Below are 20,721 nucleotides of genomic sequence, written 5' to 3'. Positions count from 1 at the left end.
GGGCTTCTACCGTAGCAGCAGCATCCATTTCATGCGAGGAGGGGGGGGGGGAGCTGGAAGTTTAGAGTAGGGTTTATTATCAGGGAAACAGGGTATATCGACGATGTCCTCCTCCTTTGGACTGGGTCTGAACATGAGTTTGTTGATGCCATTGGGAATATTAATGCCCTGGATTGCCCTATCAAATTTACTTTTAATATGAATTTGTCATTGATTAACTATTTAGATGTGTGCATTACCAATTTTGAGGTAGACTTTGCACTTCAATCTATTCAAAGAAAACTGATCGAAATACATTACTGTTGGCTCAAAGCCACCACACCTGCCAGCATTGAAAGTGGCTTACCGTTTTCACAGTTTTTGCAGATGAAGTGGGTAACTAGTTCAGAAGCTACCCGTGACCAAGTTTTGGACAAAATGCAAGACAAATTCTTAAGCCCTGGCTATTACAAAATCACGTTGGATAATGCCAGAAGACGAGTCAACCAAATCTCCCGTGAACAAGCTTTAAAAAGAAAACCCACTGTTTCAATCAAAAGGAATGTGCTTGGTTGGGTACGGGCATTCAATGTGGCAGACACTTCAGTTGTGTCTACATCAAGATCCCTATGGCCTATTGTCCAACAAGACAAAGCCCTGTCCAAAATGAGGAATACTCACCTGATGCCCTGCTACACGAAGGGGAGGAACATTCACGATTGGGTGGTCAGATCTGACATCTCGATGAGACCATCCCCTGGCACACAAACGAAGCTGGGTGGGTGTTATTGTTGCATGGGGTGCACGACATGTGCCTCCATGATACACTCAAAAACCTTCAGTCACCAGCATAGTCGTTATTCAGAAAGTCTGAGTGAGTGCCGCTGTCCCTGCTCCCTGCATACCCTTTGAGCGCTGCACCCCGTCACATTACATCTGGTTTCATGGAGTGCCCTCTTCTAAGGGATAGATAGATAGATAGATTGATATATAGATAGATAGATAGATAGATAGATAGATAAAGTAAGCACACCTTTATAATAAACTGCATTCAAAATGCTATAAGCTGACAAGTATTCCTTGAATAAAATTTTGTACCTCAAAGTTTGAAGATTAGTTCTGCAAATTAATCAAAATAGAAATTTCACTTTGAAAGAAGACCCTGCCAAAGTAAAAATCCCGCCCCTGTGCAATGCTGCAATGCCTTCGCAACCTTGCAAAAATGTGTGGAATCACTCATTATCCAATAATTTCCCCCCAACCCCCGTGTGTGGACTGGCTGAGTAGCCAGAAACTTACTCAGTGACTGCGAAGATCCAGGCAGATCAAGGCCAGTGCTGACTTCCAGGGCCGCCGAGAGGCGGGGGGGCGGGTACATTTTACCTGGGCCCGGGCCTGCCAGGGGGGCCCGGGTCCGGACACACACTTTAAAAAAAAAAAATTATTGGGCTGCGGGTGCGTCGGGACGACAAGGACCTGTCCGCCCGCCCATGTGACCGGCCACCTGCCCGTCAGCTGCAGCTGCCCCTGCCTTCCCCTGTCTGTCCTTCCCCTGCACACAGAGAGAGAGACGCTAGAAGTCCTAGTTCACCTCTAGCGTCTGACAGGAAGCACAGCTCTGCACTTCCTGGTAATGCTGCCGGGCTGTGCTCCCTGTCAGAGACGCTGGAAGTGAAAAATGACTTCTAGCGTCAAGGGGAAGGCAGGGTAAGGCATGGGCAGCTGCAGCTGATGGGTGGGTGGCAGGACACACGGGCACATATTAACCCCTTGGCAACGAGCTAGAACCCCTGGCAACGGAAATCCCCCTTGGCATTGAGCATTAACCCCTGGCAAAAAATATTAACCCCCTGGCAACATCCAATAACCCCTGGCAACGCATATTAACCCCTTGGCAATGAGCAAGAACCCCTGGCAATGGACAATAAACCCCCCTTGGCATCGAGCAAGAACCCCTGGAAACGGACATTAACCCCCCTTGGCAATGAGCATTAACCCCTGGGAACAAATATAAACCCATTGGCAACAAGCAATAACCCCTAGCAATGCATATTTATCCCTTGGCAACGAGCAAGAACCCCTGTCAACGCACATTAACCCCCCCTTGGCAACGAGCAAGAACCCCTGGCAATGCACATTAACCCCCCCTTGGCAACGAGCAAGAACCCCTGGCAACGGACATTAACCCCCCTTGGCAACGGACATTAACCACCTTGGCAACGGACATTAACCCCCTTGGCAACAAGCAGGTAATTTATAATTTATTAGAAGCCTTACTGTGGGGGGCAATGTGGTGTGGCATAGTTAGTGTGTATCGACTTTTGTGTGACATCCCATTTTTTTGGGACGGTCCTGCTGGAATTAGACACTGCATGCGTCTAATTAGGCAGTTCACACAGCACTGGCCATGCCCTCACAGCGACAAAACTGCGCCCAAAATTTTTTGGCGCGTGCCTCTGGCACGCAAATATATTCCTTTCTCCACTACCAAAGTTGGGAGGTATGCATTAGGTGTGAGGGGCATTGCAATGTGTGGCATAATGTGTCAGGGGCATTACAGTGTGCAGCATAGTATCATAGGCATTGTGGTGAGCTGCATCATGTTTCAGAGAAATGGCGGTGTGTGGCATAACGTATCGCTCGCTCAGACACTGCCCGGCTGTTCCCGACCCAGCGTGCGGCCTGCGCTGTGTGTCTCGATCATAGGTCACGCTGCGCAGGCCGCAGCGCTGACCACCAGCGCCGGAACCTTCTTGCCGCCTGGCCTCCCACATCCTCCCACATCATACCACATCATACCCGACGCCGGAACCTGCTCGCCGCCGGGCCTCCCTCATCCTCCCACATCATACCCTACGCCGGAACCTGCTCGCCGCCGGGCCTTCCACGTCGCACATGTCTACCCGACGCCTGCCTCTGCACTGCGGCTGCCTGCCCCCCTCCGCAGCTCAGAAAAAGTAAGTCAGTGTGGGGGCACAGGGGGCAATTTTCTTTTAGGGATGCCAATCCCGTGATCCCGGGATTGAGCATTTTTCAATCCCAGTGATATTGGTGTACCGGCCCCAAGATTTCTGTTGCCATCCCTTACATAGAAATGACCTTCTAGACCTAATTTGTCTCTGTCCCTGCGTCCCCACCATCTCTGTCCCTGCATTCCGCCATCCCGCTCTATGCACCTTTATCCCCGCCATCTCTCTCCCTGCATCCCCACCATTCCTCTCACTGTCCCTGAATTTTGCCTCAATCTGTGTGGCATAATGTGAATTTTGGCACAATCCATGTGGAATCATTTGAATTTTGTGTCATTCCATGTGGCATAATGTGAATTTTACGACATTCCATGTGAATTTTGGCTCATTCTGTGTAGCATAATGTGTAAGGGGCAAGTATAAGGAGTCTACTATTGTGTTGCATAAAGGGGATATGGTGTGGTACACACCCCTATATCCTTTTAATGGCCACACCTCTTTTCTGTAGCTCACCACTCCAGGGGGGCCCCGTGACTGTTGTATCGGGGCCCAGGATTTCTCTTGGCAGCCCTGCTGACATCAGAGGTCCGCCCAGAAGATGCCTGGCCCCATGTTTTTCTTGGGCAATCCCTGTAAATGATTGGGTGCCTCTCCCAAATGCTGGCCGCCTGTCAGTCTCCTAACATACGGCCAGAATGGAAAAGCCAATACTAGCTTTTATGGCAGGGAGACCTTGCACATGTGCACTACTGGTGTGGTCTTCCCTCAACTCAATTGATCTCTACGCAGAATTGCAAGCCTGTAACCACCAAACAGCATGGTCTGTACTCATGGTCTGCTGATGTTTCTGCTGCTACAGGCAAATCCTTCTGTAGAAAAGACAACCGCCAGTGAGAAAACACCAGTACAGTGGTTCTCAAACTGTGTGACTAAGCACCCTGGAGTGTCACGTGGCTTTTGCAGGGGTACCATCAGGGTGATAGTCCAGGACCAAATCAAATTATTTATGGTCACTGCTATAGGCAAAACCAGTGCCATTTGCTGCCAATCTTAAATAAGGTGGACAATCCATTGGGCAGATGCGGCCACCCCACCGCTCACCAGCACCACAGAGGGAGTGGCCGCATCTGCCGCCACTGACTTGTTCCGGCGCACGGTCCATGAGACACCGGAGCAAGTCAGCGGCAGCAGCATGACCGCCCACTGTGGTGCGGGTGAGCAGTAGGGCTCAACTGGCTTCTGGGGTTCGGTGGGGGAGAGGGCACCACTCACCTTGTCACCTTGCTCCACAGGAGGGCAAGGGGGAGTATTGTGCAGCCACCACTGACCTGCCCCTGAGTGCCACCCTCCAGTGGCTGGCATACCGCCCAACATCTGGGAGCCGGGCGGCAGGGTGCGCGCGCTGAATTTTTGGGGGTGTGGCCTGTCTAAAAGGGGTGTGGCCTATACCCGCGGCGCTTCCTCAAGACCACGTCCCCGTTTTTCGCCACGGTGGGGCCATGCCCAGCAGCCCCCAGCCCCTCTGCCTGCAAGAATAGACTATTCACGGACTATAGGGGGGGACTCCCAACTGCCCCCCGCCGCGGGACACTGCCGGCGGCAGGAGGGGTGCGGGAATGTCCCCGAATATTGGGACATTCCCGCGATAAGCGGGACAGTTGGGAGGTATGGGCTGGCACCCCCAGGCAAATGCCTAAAGCTGCCTAGTGGTGGTCCTGATGCTCAGACTTGTAATTTCACAACCCCTGGAGAAACCTACTTGCCTACTTTTAAAGGAGAAGCCCGGAGAGGAGACTGTCAGCAGCACTTCAGGGGGAGTCATCAAGCCCTGCCCCTAGCACTGCAAATCCTCCAATTTGCGTGTCCCAGAGGAGGGGGTGGGGCTATAAATGTTGCTAAATTTAATGAGGCAGCCAGGGAGATGCGGGAGGGGGGGGGGGGGGGGGGGGAAGGGAGGAGGTTCCGCTGGAATCCGTGAGGATTGCCCATCTTTCCGGGGGGGTTGGGAGGGGGACCTGATTTCCAGGACCCTCCCGGCCAATCCGGGTGGGTGGGCAACCCAGTGGAGAGCCAAAGTTTGGCCAGGCCTGCTTTAGGTTGCTGTGATTCAAGATATACTGGGAACCAGTGAAGCAGTGCATTGTGGGGCACTGGGATGTAGACTATTTTCCCTCCCGTTTACTCCTGTTTACTCCTTCAGTAAAGTCAGTACATCCCCTATCAGGACTCTTTTGGTTTTTACCTCCTTTTTGTTTCCCTCTTTATTTCATAAGCCAAGTCCCCTGCTGTTACCCCAAACACATCTGCAATGCCCATTCATATCTTTACAAACAGCTATCCAGAGGTACATTGTCTAATCAGTACAGCAAAAGGAAAGACAAATTAATTTCCCTTAATAATGCCCAGTATTACACGTGCCAACAGTGTTCCAGAAACAAAGCGGACACAGTGACCGGTCCAAAAAACACATTTCTCTTCCACAATTTTATGATAATAGCTATCCCATCTGCTAAATAGTGAACATAAAGAAGCAATAGAGTAGCAATATTATTCTGTGCCAATTGTAGAGTTTTAAATGCAACAATTTTGGGTACTTGTTTCCTAGCACGGCTCCCATCGCATCGCATACCATAAGATAAGGCATACGATGGTATGCGATGTGATGCGATGTTACGCGATGGCAGCTGATGTTATACAATTTTAAATTGTATACCATCGCATTGTATACCATTGTATGCCATATACTTAATATCGTGGGCGCCGTGCTAGGAAACAAGTACCCAATTTTGCTATAATGCTGCATAGGTTTCTAATGCTGAACCTACATTATACAATTAATTGGGCAATCCTGATTTCAGCCAAACGCTCATAGAACTGTCTGTGGGGTATATTCAATACTTTTGCAGTGCTGATTACCCGCTGTCACAGCTCGCACGGTCAATATTCAACTGCCCTCTTGCACACGCCATTTTCACCTTGCTCGGTTTTTACAGCGACATGGAAACAGAATGTGCGGCTGCCAGAACAGTGAGGCTCGCGGCTAAATGCAGCGGGCTCCCTGCATTAGCTGCAAAACTCGCTGTTTGGGGGAATCCTCGCCATAATCTGACAGCGAGGGTTCTCCCGGAACACTGAACACAGTCGTTAGCTTCATTAAATGGTACCCGCAAAATGCTAGTGTCAACGTCTACAGAGAAGAGGTGACTCCAGGATGCTGGCCTACTAGGCAGAGTGGTAAAGAAAAAGTAAGGTACTTATGTAGTTTCACTGCGCCAGTATGCGTCTGAGTCCCCTTGCGGGGCTCGCTTCGCTCGCCCACGCTGCGGGCTCGGTGGCTCGCTACGCTCGCCACGCTGTTTAAATTCACACAGAAGAACATTTGTGAGACGCAAGCAAAAAGATGTTGGAAGAGTGTCTGTCGCCATCTGTCAAGCTCAATGCAGTATGCCCCCCATACACACACACAAAATTGCATTGTGTGTACACACTATAAGACAGTACATGAGCCAATATGAGTAAAATGATAGTAGAAATATGAGTAGAATGATAGTGTGACTAAGTGACCACTGAGTGATATCTCCTGCTGCGGGCACATGTATCTAAGTAACACATCCCCTTGCATGGCTTCAAGGGGAAACCGAGTCAACTAGAATCACCCCAAAGTTTCATGTAGATTGCTACATAATATTTTCGTTCTTATTAATAATAATCAGAATAATAATAAGATAGAAGTGCTACTAAACATGCAATGATTCCATAATGAAGTGGTACCAATACTCCACATCACTCTTACCTTGCTTAGCCGAGACTCAAATGCAAGTGAATTAGTGGACCTAGAGGTCCTCATCCCAAAGGCAATTGTAGGAATGGCTTTTGCTCTCTCGGCCCCATGGCTCCCCTGTTTGGTCTGTGCATTCTGAGTACGAGAAGAGCTCTTCATCCCCTACAGAGGGAACAATTCAAAGCTATTAGCCGGGTAATGCAAGTATCTACCTACTTAACAAAACATACATTATAATACATGGTTTGCGAAGTCTGTAGTTAAGTAGCAAGAAAATTATCATTCTCTAACATAGAACCATTTAAGATTTTATTCAATGCCCTGTCTTCTGCATAAATATTATAATTGACAAAAATGTATATATTTATACCAATACCAATTACATTCACAATGTATATGATTGTAACAAAAATATTTTGTCTGCCATAGATATTCAGATCAGCATCCAAATAATGAATGCATATAAAGAAAAATATCACAGATTTGTACTACAGTATATCGTCTTGCCTACACAGCCTATTTTTCTATTTCATTTCGATGCCACGCATCAGGATCTAATTGAAATCGAAAGTGTTCGATTTCGATTTGATTTTGCTTATATAAGCAAAATCGAACAGAAAAATAGACTACATCAAACTGTGTGTATGATCTAACAGGGCATGTATATGGAATATACTGGACATGACTCAACCGCAACATACTAGAACGTGAGACATGCAAATATTCTAGCTGTTCACTTCACGATCATTCCAGAATATTCCCCCTCCAAATATCAGGGATCAGCTACTACCAGTTGACCATTGGCAGTTTGCATTGTCTACTCAGTGTAGATCAGTGTAAAGGAGCCCATACATGTTCTGTGCTCCTTCCGTTCTGTACTATGAGATGCGCGCTCTCGCGCATCTCATTGTACAGTACAAAAAAGTATGTGCTGCACATACTTTTTTGTACTCAGGGGCAAACGCAGGATTTTCAGAAGGAGGTTTCCAGAGGGGCGGAGCAAAGCACGGAGATGGACACTTAGGTGACCCAGTATATGCCGGGTCAGTTAAAGTATTATAGATAGACCAAATGTATATAAATAATAAAAAAATATATATATATATATACATACATACATATATACATACATACATACATACAGGGGCGTCAACAGCAGTGTATTACCCGTGGGCATAGCAATGTATTGGGGCCCCTACCGATCCTCCAGCGGTAGGGGTGGGGGAAGATTTGATGTCCTGCGGGTGGTAGGGGGTATTATATCAACCACTCAGCATGTAGGGCCTGGATAAGTAATTTCCACTAATTACCCCTTTACTGCACAGATGGTGGGAGATGGGGTGGGAGAAGGGGGCATTGGGCTGAATGAAGGGGCACTGATACATAACTTCCAGGGTGGTAGAGGATATTTAATATGCAGAGGAGGGGTGTATAGGGGAGTGGGCTTATTATTCATAATTTTCTGGTGAGAGGACAGCTTGCTTGACTGCAGATATCTCCAATTCCCGGAAATAGATTTCTTAGATTTTAATGGAATTAAAAACTAGAGAATCCCACCTACTAAATGATATTGGGGACTAGGAGATCAGATTTCAGGAGGCAGAGCAATCCGCCAACGAGTATATAACACTACATACCAGGTGTGTGGAGCTGGAGCAGTAACCAGCTGCTGGAAGGCTGATATCTCTGGTTCTGGGAACAGTAGAGACAAGCTACTAGTGTCCATCAAAGGGGGAGAGTCCCAGCTTTTGGAATATACCCTCAGAAAAACTCTGTCAGACAGAAACTGAAATATCTGACTGGGAATAACAATTAACAGACTTGGATGGGGACCACTGCTTTGAAGTCAGATATCTCTAGTTCCCAAGGGCCAATTTTTACAATTCTTATACCCATGGAAAGAGGGCACCCTCAGCTTTCAGCTGAGGGCCCTTAGACTCCTGGGGGGTTTCTGGGTACTCAGAAACCCCCCTGCGTGCGCTACTGGTACTAGCTTTACATCGTATCGCATCGCATTGCATGCACAATGCATGCACAAGGCATGCAATGCGATACGATGTGTACTTTAAAAGTACATAACGGACGCCCAGAACGGAGCGTGTATGGGCTCCTTTACTTATATAAAGGAAGTACAGTACACATCTCTAAACATGCATGCAAATAGATTTAATTTCATGCAGGAACTGAAACTTCCAAAGGCAATTTCAACTTTGTATTTTTGCAGGATATTAAACGACTCTCCAGAGACTTGCCTAGCACTGATTTGACAAGTACGTAATGTCTTTGTAATACATATTGGGGGAAATTTACTAAAGGAAATTTGTAAAAAATAGGTGTATTTGTATCCAGAAATACACTTATTTTTGAAATTTTCTATCCCGGAAATATTTCAATTCGTATTCGTATTGATAGCACATCAATACGAATACGAATTGCCGTATTTTCGGGATAGTAAATGTAAAAAATGAGTGTATTTCTGGATACAAATACACCTATTTTTTTACAAATTTCCTTTAGTAAATTTCCCCCATTGTATCGAAACCAGGAACAACCATAAATTATTATTATTTTACAGTACATCTTATTTACTATAGTTTTGCATTCAAATAATAGATATTTATGTTGTGCATAATAACTATACCCGAAAACAAAGACAATTTCTAACTTCAGTTTTTGCTGCATCCCTCTAGTACAGGGGTTCTCAAACTATCTTGCTCTGGGACCCTGTCAGACAATAAAAAAAAGGATTAAAGGACCCCAGCAAGTTACTGGAGAATGGCCGACCACATGCGTGTTCAGAAGATCGCACAGTAGCATTACAAAGGCACAAAACATATTAAGTGTCCTCTAATGTGACAGTGGGTAATGGGGGATGGAAGAGGGAGGCAGTGGGTGCTTACTTAATACAATTCCCCGCCCATCCCCCCCTCTACAAATACATACCATAAAGTCTGTGCTCAGTGTTCTCCTCCTTCCCTCTCATGCTCCGTTTTTGCTGCTTTGAGGAACCACCCAGTGGCGTAACTACTGTAAGGCAGCCCCAGCTGCCGCTTGGGAGAGCAAGCCGCAATGGGGTCTATGTGGGCACCGGCACCCGCTCAATGCACTGACATGCTGCTGCCTGCCGCTGCCCACTGGCTGAGCACTGGAGGCTAGTCAGCCACAGCATGGGTGCAGCCATGGCAGAGATAACAAATCCACCCACTGACTCAATTGACTGTACACAGAGCCGGCTATTGGCTACTGTGTACAGGATGGGCGGGCATATGGGTGTACTGGGGCGGCCTGGGATGCGTCGGAGCCAAGGGAAGCAGCAGCGTATGCTGGTCTCTCTTCCTCTCTCCTGCTTCAGCTTCTCCGTTATGCATGTGACATCATCACATCACACACTGGGGAAACATGCTGGAGAGGAGCCGGGGGGGGCACAAACTTTTTGGCAGGGGGAAGCAAAATTTATAGTTACGCCGCTGGAACCTCCCCTCCTGGTACCTGCAAATGATGCCCCATGCTCACTTGCTGCACTTACATACAAGAGGTTTTTCACCGATTCAGTCATCCAGTTTATTATGTAAGTTTCCTACTGCCAGTGCCGTAACTACATCGCCGCAGACCCCACTATAGCGGGGAGGTGCTGAGAAAGCATGGGTGCCAGAGGTCTGCGGGGCCATTGTTAAAAAACTGCAGGGACCTGCCGCCTCTCTGGCCGGGACAGCAGATTTACATGTCTGCGGTCCTGGCTCTCCTCCTGGCTCCTGCTGCTATTGAAGACTGACCTTCGTGGGGAGGCACAAAATTAGTAGTTACGTCACTGCCTGCAGCTTAATTGGCCCAGAAACTGAAAGTGCTCTCGCTGCCAACCATGCCCCCTGTGGATATCTGCATGTAGATGAGGGATCCAGAAGTAGAGCCTGCTTGTGGCAATGGCAGCAGCAGTTTCTGGAACTGGAGTGGAAGAGCACTGGAATGAGGACAGACCTTCCTGAGGAGTCATTCGCTTGACGGTCAACAACATGGAGAAGCGACCCGAAACTGAGATGGTTGGGACACACAGTTTGAGAGACGTTGCTCTAGTGCATTATTATATACTGTACTGCAAACATTAAAATTCTAATTTCTTAGCAAAATGGATTGTTCTTTTCCTTTGTTTTCCCTAACAATGGAAAGACAATCTACCAAATTGTCTTTTCCATTAAATTCAGGTAGTGAAATAAAAAAAATGTAATGCTTTTGAGATACCTGTAGAGAAAAAAACAAAGGCCTCATGTGGACATGCCCTTGCATCCACTGTTGCTAGTGTCAGGACCGTATAGTGTTCCAATACATATCGGACTGATTGTTCGTCATAGCACCCAGTGGAGTCATCTCATCTTACAGTATGTGCTGCAGATCAGATGGTCAAACCCCCGCTGATGATGGCAAGCAGGTGAAAAAGCCGCATTTAGCGGTGAAACGCATAGACACTTGCACCCTTAATTTTAATATCTGGATAGAGCACCCACTGCACTAAACAACTGCCAACTACCATCCAGCGGCTACCATCTATGGTAACATTACACCAGAGGCGCCTTCCCACATTCACTTGCCGTGGCTAAGAGATCATCTGGAGGAACGCCACCTCCTAAGGACTCGGCTCCAACTTCCAAATAAAGGGAGGAACTTCAATTCCGCAAGGACTCTGGCATCCATAATATATTTACAAATACCTGGACAGACTTCCCCAGTACTGGTGGCTAAACGGGTGACTATCCAAATTAAGGTCATTGTACCAATTCATTACATCAATGACATTTTAAACATTCTTTATTGATTGATTCCTTTTATGTGTATTGTCCTGTCAATATGTTATTATTTATGTGAAATTAAATTAAAGGTACTTATGAGTTATCCGGGCGCCCGATTTTTTGATTGTATGCCTTAAGTTAAGGCATACAATCAGATGCGATGCGATGCGATATCGCATCGCATCGCATCGTATGCGACCATCGGATGCGATGACCCGATTTTTCCATAGGAATCAATGTTAAAATGGACTGAGTCCATTTTAACATGGAATTCAATGGGAAAAAGGGGTCCTTTTCATACCCCTACTATCCAAGTGGGCATGGAGTTGGATATAAACCTGTGGCGAGCGTAGCGAGCCACCGAGCCCGAAGCGTGGCGAGCGAAGCGAGCCCCGCGAGTGGACGGTATTCTATGTCCCCTCGCGGGGCTCGCTACGCTCGCCTCGCTACGCTCGCCACAGGTTTATATCCAACTCCATGCCCACTTGGATAGTAGGGGTATGAAAAGGACCCCTTTTTCCCATTGAATTCCATGTTAAAATGGACTCAGTCCATTTTAACATTGATTCCTATGGAAAAATCGGGTCATCGCATCGCATCGCATCCGATGGTCGCATGCGATGCGATGCGATGTGCCCGATCCGACCCGATTTAGAAATCGGGTGCCCGGATAACTCATATGTACCAAATTAATTTTTTAATACTATACTGTCATACATTTAGCGCAGTTACCCATCTTCCTGTACTTGTTTTTTTCTTAAATTGGGAGTGACTATCCCTTTCTCTTAACTGCTGCTCACAGCAAAGCACACTCATACCATAGCGCCCTACCCCTTGATATCCTGATATCAATCCAACTCATGTGGACATGCCCTTGCAGCCACTGTTGCTAGTGTCAGGACCGTATAGTGTTCCGATACATATCGGACTGATTGTTTGTCATAGCACCCAGTGGAGTCATCCTATCTTACAGTATGTGCTGCAGATCAGATGGTCAAACCCCCGCTGATGATGGCAAGCAGCTGAATGCATCAGGAATGATAAGTCATCAGAATCAGCTTTATTTGGCCAAGTATACTTGCATATACTAGGAATTAGATTTGGATTGCTGTGCAACAGTCGGGAAAAGAACAAGTAAAACAGTGACAGTACAGATATATATCACATATATGCGTATCCTGATGAAGGACACACAAATATGCGTATCCTGATGAGGGACACCGACATGGGGAACATATATTTGCTGAAGTGCACAGCACCCAGGCAGATATTTAGCAGTGCCACTAAGTCATTGCAACGGCCAGCTAGGCATGCAGTAAAAAAACAGTACAGATAAGGAACACTACAGGGGAGAAAGGGGGCACATATTTTAGGGTGAGTGGCAAAGATCCTAGGCAGCCATCAGCGGTGCCATCTTGACTTTACAGGGCAGCCGTGAAAGGGCTTAACAGGCCATCTCCCCTACAGCACACTACGGCCAGCATGGATGGGTCCATAGCATGTCAGGGGCACTGGCAAGAGCTGCGGCTGGAGGGAGAGCCAGCATGGGGCATGGGGTGGGGTGGGGGAGTCAATGAAGCGGGGGGAGTCAGTGAGGCCAGGGGCCATAGTTGTCCATTTCCAACTCCCCCCTCCCCCATTGCAGGAGCCATTGCCTCCTCCCTTGGGGGTCCTCCAGTTCTCCTGGAGTAGGAACATCGATGTGGACGGGGGGGCGGGCTCTATCAGTCTTCGGCCGGGGGCTGCAGGCCAAATATTTCTGCCGTCACAGCTGGGTGTCCTGACGGCAGGGACATACCTGGTGATCTATCCTGGGGGGTTCCCCGGGCTGATGGTGCTGCCGGGGGGCTGCAGCGCCATGTGCCTTTGGCCGGGTGTTGCCGCATCCTGTGCCAGGGGACACTAGGCACTCGCTTCCTCCTACCTGCTCACCTCCTTTGCTCTGCTCGCCTCCTCCCCCTCCGTCACGTTGCTCCGGAGGACAGGGATGGTGGAGCTCTGTGGATGGGAGATCAAAGCTCCACGTGTATGGGACCATCCCCGAACCCCACCAGAAGAGTGTACACTGAATACATACACTGGATTTTGCAGATCGAGAGAATGTAATGGGCACCACAGACACACATCACTGAAAACATGGGTTCAATTCCCACCATGGTCCTAACTGTGCAGAGTTTGTATATTCTCCCCGTGCTTGTATAGGTTTCCTCTGGGTACTCCGGTTTCCTCCCACAATAAAAAAAAAAATAGTAGTTATATTGGCTCTCAACAAAAATTATACCTAGAATGAATGTGTGTGTGTGTGTGTGTGTATATGTGGTAAGGAATATAAATGGTAAGCTCCACTGGGGCAAGGACGGATGTAAATGTTTAAATATTCTCTGTAAAGTGCTGCAGAATATGTGTGTGCTATATAAATAACTGGTAATAAATAAATAAATGATGTAGAACAGGACAGAGTCCAAAGAGTCATGATCTAAAGACAACCTGGTAAGCTGCAAAGGAAAACAGTGAGATTTGTATTAAATCAATTACAGCTTGTTTTCAGCATTTCCAGGACATTTCTTACTAATACAACCACAAAGATAATGTGATGGAGGAGTAAAGGAGATATTCTCCATCTATTTGTTAACTTCTTTAAAACCAAGTCATGTGTAGCATAAAAGGAAAGGAGTATTACTAAATTCATTTTATTTGCTGAATCAAGAGAACTTCTGGTGACTATTATCCTACTGACTATGATGTGAACTGTATTTTCCGCTTGTTCCATCAGCAAGCAGCGGGACTGATTCGGTCAAATGCAATCAGTGCATCTCTGCATCTCCACACCACTGATCTGCCCACATAATAACGATAATACAGTTCAGTGGGGTAGTAATAGCCCCCTCAGACCCAACTGTGGCTTGGAGGGGGTCTGTAGGTCTGCGAGTACTAATGCTGCAGATAGCTATCTGCAGTCCCCATGGAATATGCCCCTCGTAAAATGGCAATCCCCTTACAACCATTCATTCATTAACAGTTTCTTATATAGCGCATACATATTCCGCAGCGCTTTACAGAGTATAGTTGAACATTCACACCAGTGGAGCTTACAATCTTTGTTCCCTACCACATGTACATGCACACACACAGACATTTTAGGGTTAATTTTGTTGGGAGCCAATTAACCTACCAGTATATTTTTGGATTGTGGGAGTACCCGCAGGAAATCCACGCAAGTACGAGGAGAATATACAAACTCCGCACAGTTAGAGCTATGGTGGGAATCGAACCCATGACCTCAGTACTGTGAGGCAGTAATGCTAACCATTACACCATCCGTACTGCCCTAGCAGTACCAGCAGAACCCTATGGCAGACCTGCAGTGGGGGACTGAAGAGCAGGTACCATGGGGAGGTGGCAGGTTCTAGTTACTCCACTGCTACAGTTACACCCATTGAGAAGCAAGTGGAGTCATGTAAAATTTGATATTGCCTATAAGTGCATATAGAAGACGGACTCCACCTGAAAATTTGACTTGAATAGAATCCCGAAAGTTGAAAGTTATGAAAGTTACAAAAACACTCCCCCCATAAACACTCCCGCATTGCAACATTTCCAAATACCCAGCCAGGAATAAATAGAGGCTACCCTAGCCTACAGAAACAAGTAAGTACTCTTGTAGTGAGCACGTAAATAATACACCCAGAAAATAGGATCTACAAAATGAAATAAAATTAACTTTTATAATTAAATATCTAAAATCCATACAAATGAACAACACATGGATAAAATATGACATCTTTCTAGCCTGTAGATACTTAAAAAAAAACTGTGAAAATAATGCAGAAATCAGTATATACTGTAAAATAAACTCAATCTAAGAAATACAAATAAATAAGAAGTGAGGAGAAACTACTATGTACAACTGAACCTTCAACATGAATTTACCACAGAAACTCTTTAAAACTTTGTAAAAAAGAAAGAAAAAAAAACATTTTTTTTTTAAATAGCAGCCTAACTAGAGATGAACAATGGCATCTGCCTGTACAGTAGTAATATCTGACATGCCACATGGATGGGTACGCGGCGGATTATTAATTGCCAGTTAAATATGCTGCTATTTTTAGTTGTTCCGTGCAAGGAGAAAGAGTTTGTCCTCAGCCACATCTGCCGAATATGAAACCTCTATTCATCTACCTCCAAATGACTTAGACATGTCAAACGCTGGGTTTTCAGGGAACACTTTTCATATCATGTCAATCTGGATAAAAGAATATAGATCCCAAATACTTACAGATATTTTTTCTGGGATATTAGATTTGCTCGTAGAGGAATTGCTCTGGTCTTCTTGCTGTCAGCATATGTACCCAGACTAAGTCATTTAGTGTTTCTCTTTTTCGTTCAGAGGAAAACCACAGTTCAGTAAGAAGCAGGCTGCTTGAGCAATGATTCACATACGGAAGCAAGCTGGCTTCACTAGTTCTCTGGCACTCAGAGGCGTACACAGGCAGTTAGGCTCATGTAGGAAAAACAGAATATATGTCTTTTATCGAACCCGTGGTGTGTTCACTATGAGGCCTTGCATACATTTGTTATGTGTTAGCTTCATTCTGTGGTAGTGGTGATGATTTCTATTATTATTATTATTATTATTATTACTACTATATTTTATGTATAATGTAGCACAAGGGTTTCATCCATACAAAGGGTCTATATTCTGATCTGAGTTGGGAACAAAGGTGTCGATTCAGTCCTGCTCGTTGAGCAGCGAATTTGTCTCCGATGGTGGGGATGTGCACATGCGCCTGAGCAAACCCCCGAAGTTAAGGCCTTCTGCGAGCTTTCACTAAGTGGAGCTTTGCAAAATGATTGACAGGCAGGGGGCGGTTGCTGGGTTCTACCCATTGTTTTATGGGCATGCACACAAGAACAGTGGGCCCGCCCATAGAAACTCTGGGCGGACCCCAGAAAACGCATGCGTGGCTCTGCCTGCTTGGGGCGGGTGGATGATGTCACATGACATCAGCGCCCGCCCCCAGTTCATGCAGGAATGGCCAGGATAACAGTAAGTCTTCAAAGTGAAAGAAAAGAGCCCTCGGTCTCCAGCATTATGCCTTGTGATGCACAGAGTATGTTTTTCACTCTGGAAACCTGGATCCAAGTTCCAGCTGCTTGTAAAAGCTGTGACGAGATCATTACAGCTGTGAGACTCATCAGAAAGGCCCAACTGTGGCTGACAGAGCACTAGGACAGTAAGTTTTAACCCTTTGACAGGTAAAACTTGCAAAAATTACCCACCTAGAGAAAGCATTAACGGAAACATAAAAACACAATATAACTATATCCAAACAATCCACGGCGTAAGATTGTTGGATCTAGTTATGACTTATATTGATTACACTGTGATTAATTCTGCTACCCCAATTAATTCTTGATTGTTACCTTCATTGTGTAATACTTATAGGGCAGCATTCAATGCAGCCGGCGAGGGGGTTAAACGGCAGGGATTGCCTGCAATATTACACTGCAATATAGATCTCACTTTGAAGTAAATCCCCACCCAAATCTAACTCTCTCTGCACAAGTTACATCTGCCCCACCTGCAGTGCACGTGGTTTTGGCCACTTGAGAAGGAATTTGCCAAAAGGAGTGAGACAGAATACCCAAATAAAATGTGCAGAGAGAATTCGATTTGGGTGAGTTATTTTGTTTCTGTGCTGTACTGTACTGTACTGACTGCTTTATTGTTACACTGCAATATAGATCTCACTTTGAAGTAAAACCCCACCCAAATTGCACAAGTTACATCTGCCCCACCTGCAGTGCACATGGTTTTGGCTACTTGAGAAGGAATTTGCCAAAAGGAGTGAGACAGAATACCCCCCCCCCCCCCCCCCCCCCCTCCAGGTTGTTAGGGCTATGGTGAGAACACTGAATTCCTGGAAACACATCTCCATGTTACAGTACATCATCCCAGATTGAAGAAAGTAGATTACAATAAGAACAAAAAAAATCATAAAAACAATAAATCATAAACACTGGAAAACAGAACATCTAAGCACTCTCTCAGTCTGGCAACATATTAATGAATGGAAGCAATAATAGGATTCAACAGCCACTGAAAACAAAGATTAACTATTCAATAAAACCATACCTCCCAACTTCTGTGTTGGGGAAATAGCGCCCAAAAAGGGGGCGCGTGTATGCAAATGAGGGTGTGGCTTATGCTAATTAGCCGCGCCCTCATTTTCATACGAGAATAGACGCTGTGCGCATGCCACCCCACCGCAGCGGGACAATGCCTGCCGCGGGTGGGACAGCGGGACAGGACCCGAAAATCTGGACTGTCCCGCTGTAATCGTGACAGTTGGGAGGTGTGATAAAACAGACACTCGTATGATATGTGGATGACCAAGCCTAGAACACGGAAGCAAGTATGTAAATAGTTGGAAAAACCACCTATCTCATTGCAGTGGCGGAACTCCCGGAGGCAATGGAGTCATCTGCCGCCGGGTGCCAGCCTTAAAGGGGGCACTGGCTCCATTGCCTCCCGATGTTCCCCGCTAATCAGTCCTTGATTTAGTCCCCCTACCCTCATTGTATGCGGATGGTGAGGTGAGGTGCAGCGCAGCACCCCCTCCCTGTCACCTGTGACCTTGCTGGCTGCTCACTGCTCTGTGAAGTGGCATGACATCCGCCTGCTGCCTGAGCTAGTGAGAGCCAGCCACAAGCTACGAGGTGCCGGGAGTCAGTCCACAGTAAGCGAGGACCTGGAAGCCGGGTGGGAGACGCTGCAGCAGCAGCCAGTGAGGGTGAGTGCGCCGTGCTCTCCCCTGCTCCTGCCGGGTCACTGCTGGCTCCCTCCCCCCGGCTTTCTCCTGCTCATGCTTTGTCACCACTGGCTTCCCCCTTGCCGGGCATCCACATAGAGCACCTTGCTCTCCCCTGCTGCCAGGTCCCCGCTGGCTCCCCCTTTGCCGGGCGTCCACATCTAGTGCGCCCGGCCTTCCCCTGCTCCTGCCTGGTCCCCGCTGGCCCCCCCTCGCCGGGCGTCTACATGTAGTGCGCCCGGCTCTCTCCTGCTACCACCGGCTGTCCCCCTTATCCTGCTGCACCGGATCCTCGCCAGGCATCCGGTGGCAAGATGAATGCTAGTGCCCCTCTAAGCCCCATACATATATGTATACACATGTATGTGTTGGGAGTTTGGGATGGGGGGGGGGCACCAGCATTCATCTTGCCTCCGGGCCCCTGGGACGAACTAACGCCACTGTTTCATTGTAACCATTTCCGATGGATTGGAAATCCATACAAATTATTGATGTACATTGACAGGAAATTGTTTAAATATTAAGCAGAGTTCCAAGTAAAAGAGATCTCTGGTTCTCCCACGCAGGTAACGTCAGCGATCCACTTGGAGAGGATTCTCCCATAAAAAGTTGACATTAGCAAAAATCTTGACAGCAAATGATGACAAACAAATATTAAGTGCAAAATCGTAGGGGCTTAGGTCGACAAATGAAATAGGTCGACATGGCTAAGGTCGACGGGTCAGAAGGTCGACACACGCATTAGGTCGACAATGGGAAGGTTGACAGTCAAAAGGTCGACATGAGTTTTTCACAGGTTTTTGTTCAAAGTATAGTACAGTACTGCATACCTCCCAACTGTCCTGCAATATAGGTCTCACCCAAATCTAATTCTATCTGCACCTGTTACATCTGCCACCCTGCAGTGCACATGGTTTTGTCCATCTGAGAAGGAATTTGCCAGAAGGCGTGAACCAGAATAACCCCCTTAGTTATGTAATAATTAATCCTTGGCAGATGCAAAAGTAAGGGCACAAGAGCCTGAGCCTGCTGTAGTTCTGCAGTATCCTGATGTATACTACTAGCTTTCTGTTGGAAAAACAGAAGAGGAACATACATTATGGACAATTCAATTAAGTCCTGAAGCTTTTTATACCCCTTTCACATTCGCAGACCTGGGTCATACCCGGGAATTAGGGATGCCAATCCCGAGGCATTTTTTCAATCCCGGGAATCGGGATTGAAAAATGCTCAATCCTGGGATTCCCGGGATCCCGAGATTGGCATCCCTAATAAGAAAACCACCCCACTCTCCCCCCACAGTGTCTTACTTCGAGCGGCGCAGGCGGCAGTGGAATGGACGGAGGCTGCTGGTGTGACGCCGGAGGTACGGTAGGTTAGTCACAGTGACACACTGGACTGTGCAGCCGGGAGAAGTCGGGCGGCGAGCGGGTTCAGTGCTGCGGCCTGCGCAGCATAACCCATAGGTCACGCTGCGCAGGCCGCAGGTCTTCCCCTCCAGTGTCGCAACTCGCTCGCTGCCTGACCTCCCCGGCCGCACACAGTCACGCCTGGTCACAGTGGCAGGCCGCAGGAGGCGAGATCTCAGACAGACTGGAGCTCCGGGACCGGTAGTACAGAGCGGAGGTGCGGGGCGTGTTCAGTTGGCTGCACAGTGTGACGCGCAGCGTGACCTCTGACCACGCTGCGGGTCTGAGCTGCACAGCCAGGACGGGAGTAGCTGGGCAGCGTCTGAGCGAGTGCTCAGACGCTGCCCAGCATTAGACTAGTTTAATCCCGAAATTCAAATCCCGGCAATTTTGGGGCCAAATCCCGGGATCCCGCCGATCCCGATCCCGGGATTGGCCACCCTACCGGGAATGTGTTCCCGGATGCATCCCGGGACACTACCCGGAATGTACCCTTTCACACTGGCCACCTGACCCGGAATGAAATCGGGTGGGTGGCGTCATCTGGAGGCTTGGACGGGGCGGCGCTGGGAGGTGTCAGCACCTCCTTGCGGTGCATTTTCACTGCAGTGAACCGGATCTGGGTCACGCTGACCCGGAATACCCGTTCACACTGACCGCATCCCGTGTCGATTCTGGGTTGTACCCAGGTCAGGACCTGGGTAGAAATCCAGGAATGCTGAACACGGGATATTCGTCCAAGACCCTTTCACACTGAGCTAAATCCCGGGTTGATGCGCGTTCATGTGCAAAAACCCGGGATATTTTTCCAAGTGTGAAAGGGGTATCACTTACTGAAAGCTATAGAAATGTGTCATGCTGACTTGTGCACATCCTAATCCTAAATTCTACAATATATGATCAAGAAAACCATACTTTTTCCTTTTTTGAAAGAACATGTATAGACAATGAGATCATTTCCACTTAATGTTGACGAAATTCCTCTATGTT

General features: G+C 47.4%; 1 protein-coding gene across 5 annotated transcripts in view; it reads right to left on the bottom strand.

Annotated features, from left to right (window-relative positions):
- The window catches only part of SPECC1 (sperm antigen with calponin homology and coiled-coil domains 1), a 424,705-nt gene that overhangs the window by 365,445 nt on the left and 38,539 nt on the right, over positions 1-20,721 (bottom strand). For 4 of the 5 annotated variants that reach the window (XM_083172375.1, XM_083172379.1, XM_083172380.1 and 1 more), the window contains exon 2: positions 6,742-6,891. In XM_083172375.1, coding sequence (XP_083028501.1) covers positions 6,742-6,891 — 150 coding nt within the window. Of the gene's footprint in view, positions 1-6,741; positions 6,892-15,786; positions 15,904-20,721 lie in introns of those variants that run through there. The other variant, XM_083172377.1, reaches the window with a different exon arrangement.

Source organism: Crinia signifera, chromosome 2 (genome assembly GCF_055691185.1).
Source record: "Crinia signifera chromosome 2, ASM5569118v1, whole genome shotgun sequence".
Classification (NCBI taxonomy): Eukaryota; Metazoa; Chordata; class Amphibia; order Anura; family Myobatrachidae; genus Crinia; species Crinia signifera.
Note: the sequence above shows the minus strand (reverse complement) of the source record. Positions and strands in the feature narration are given on the sequence as shown.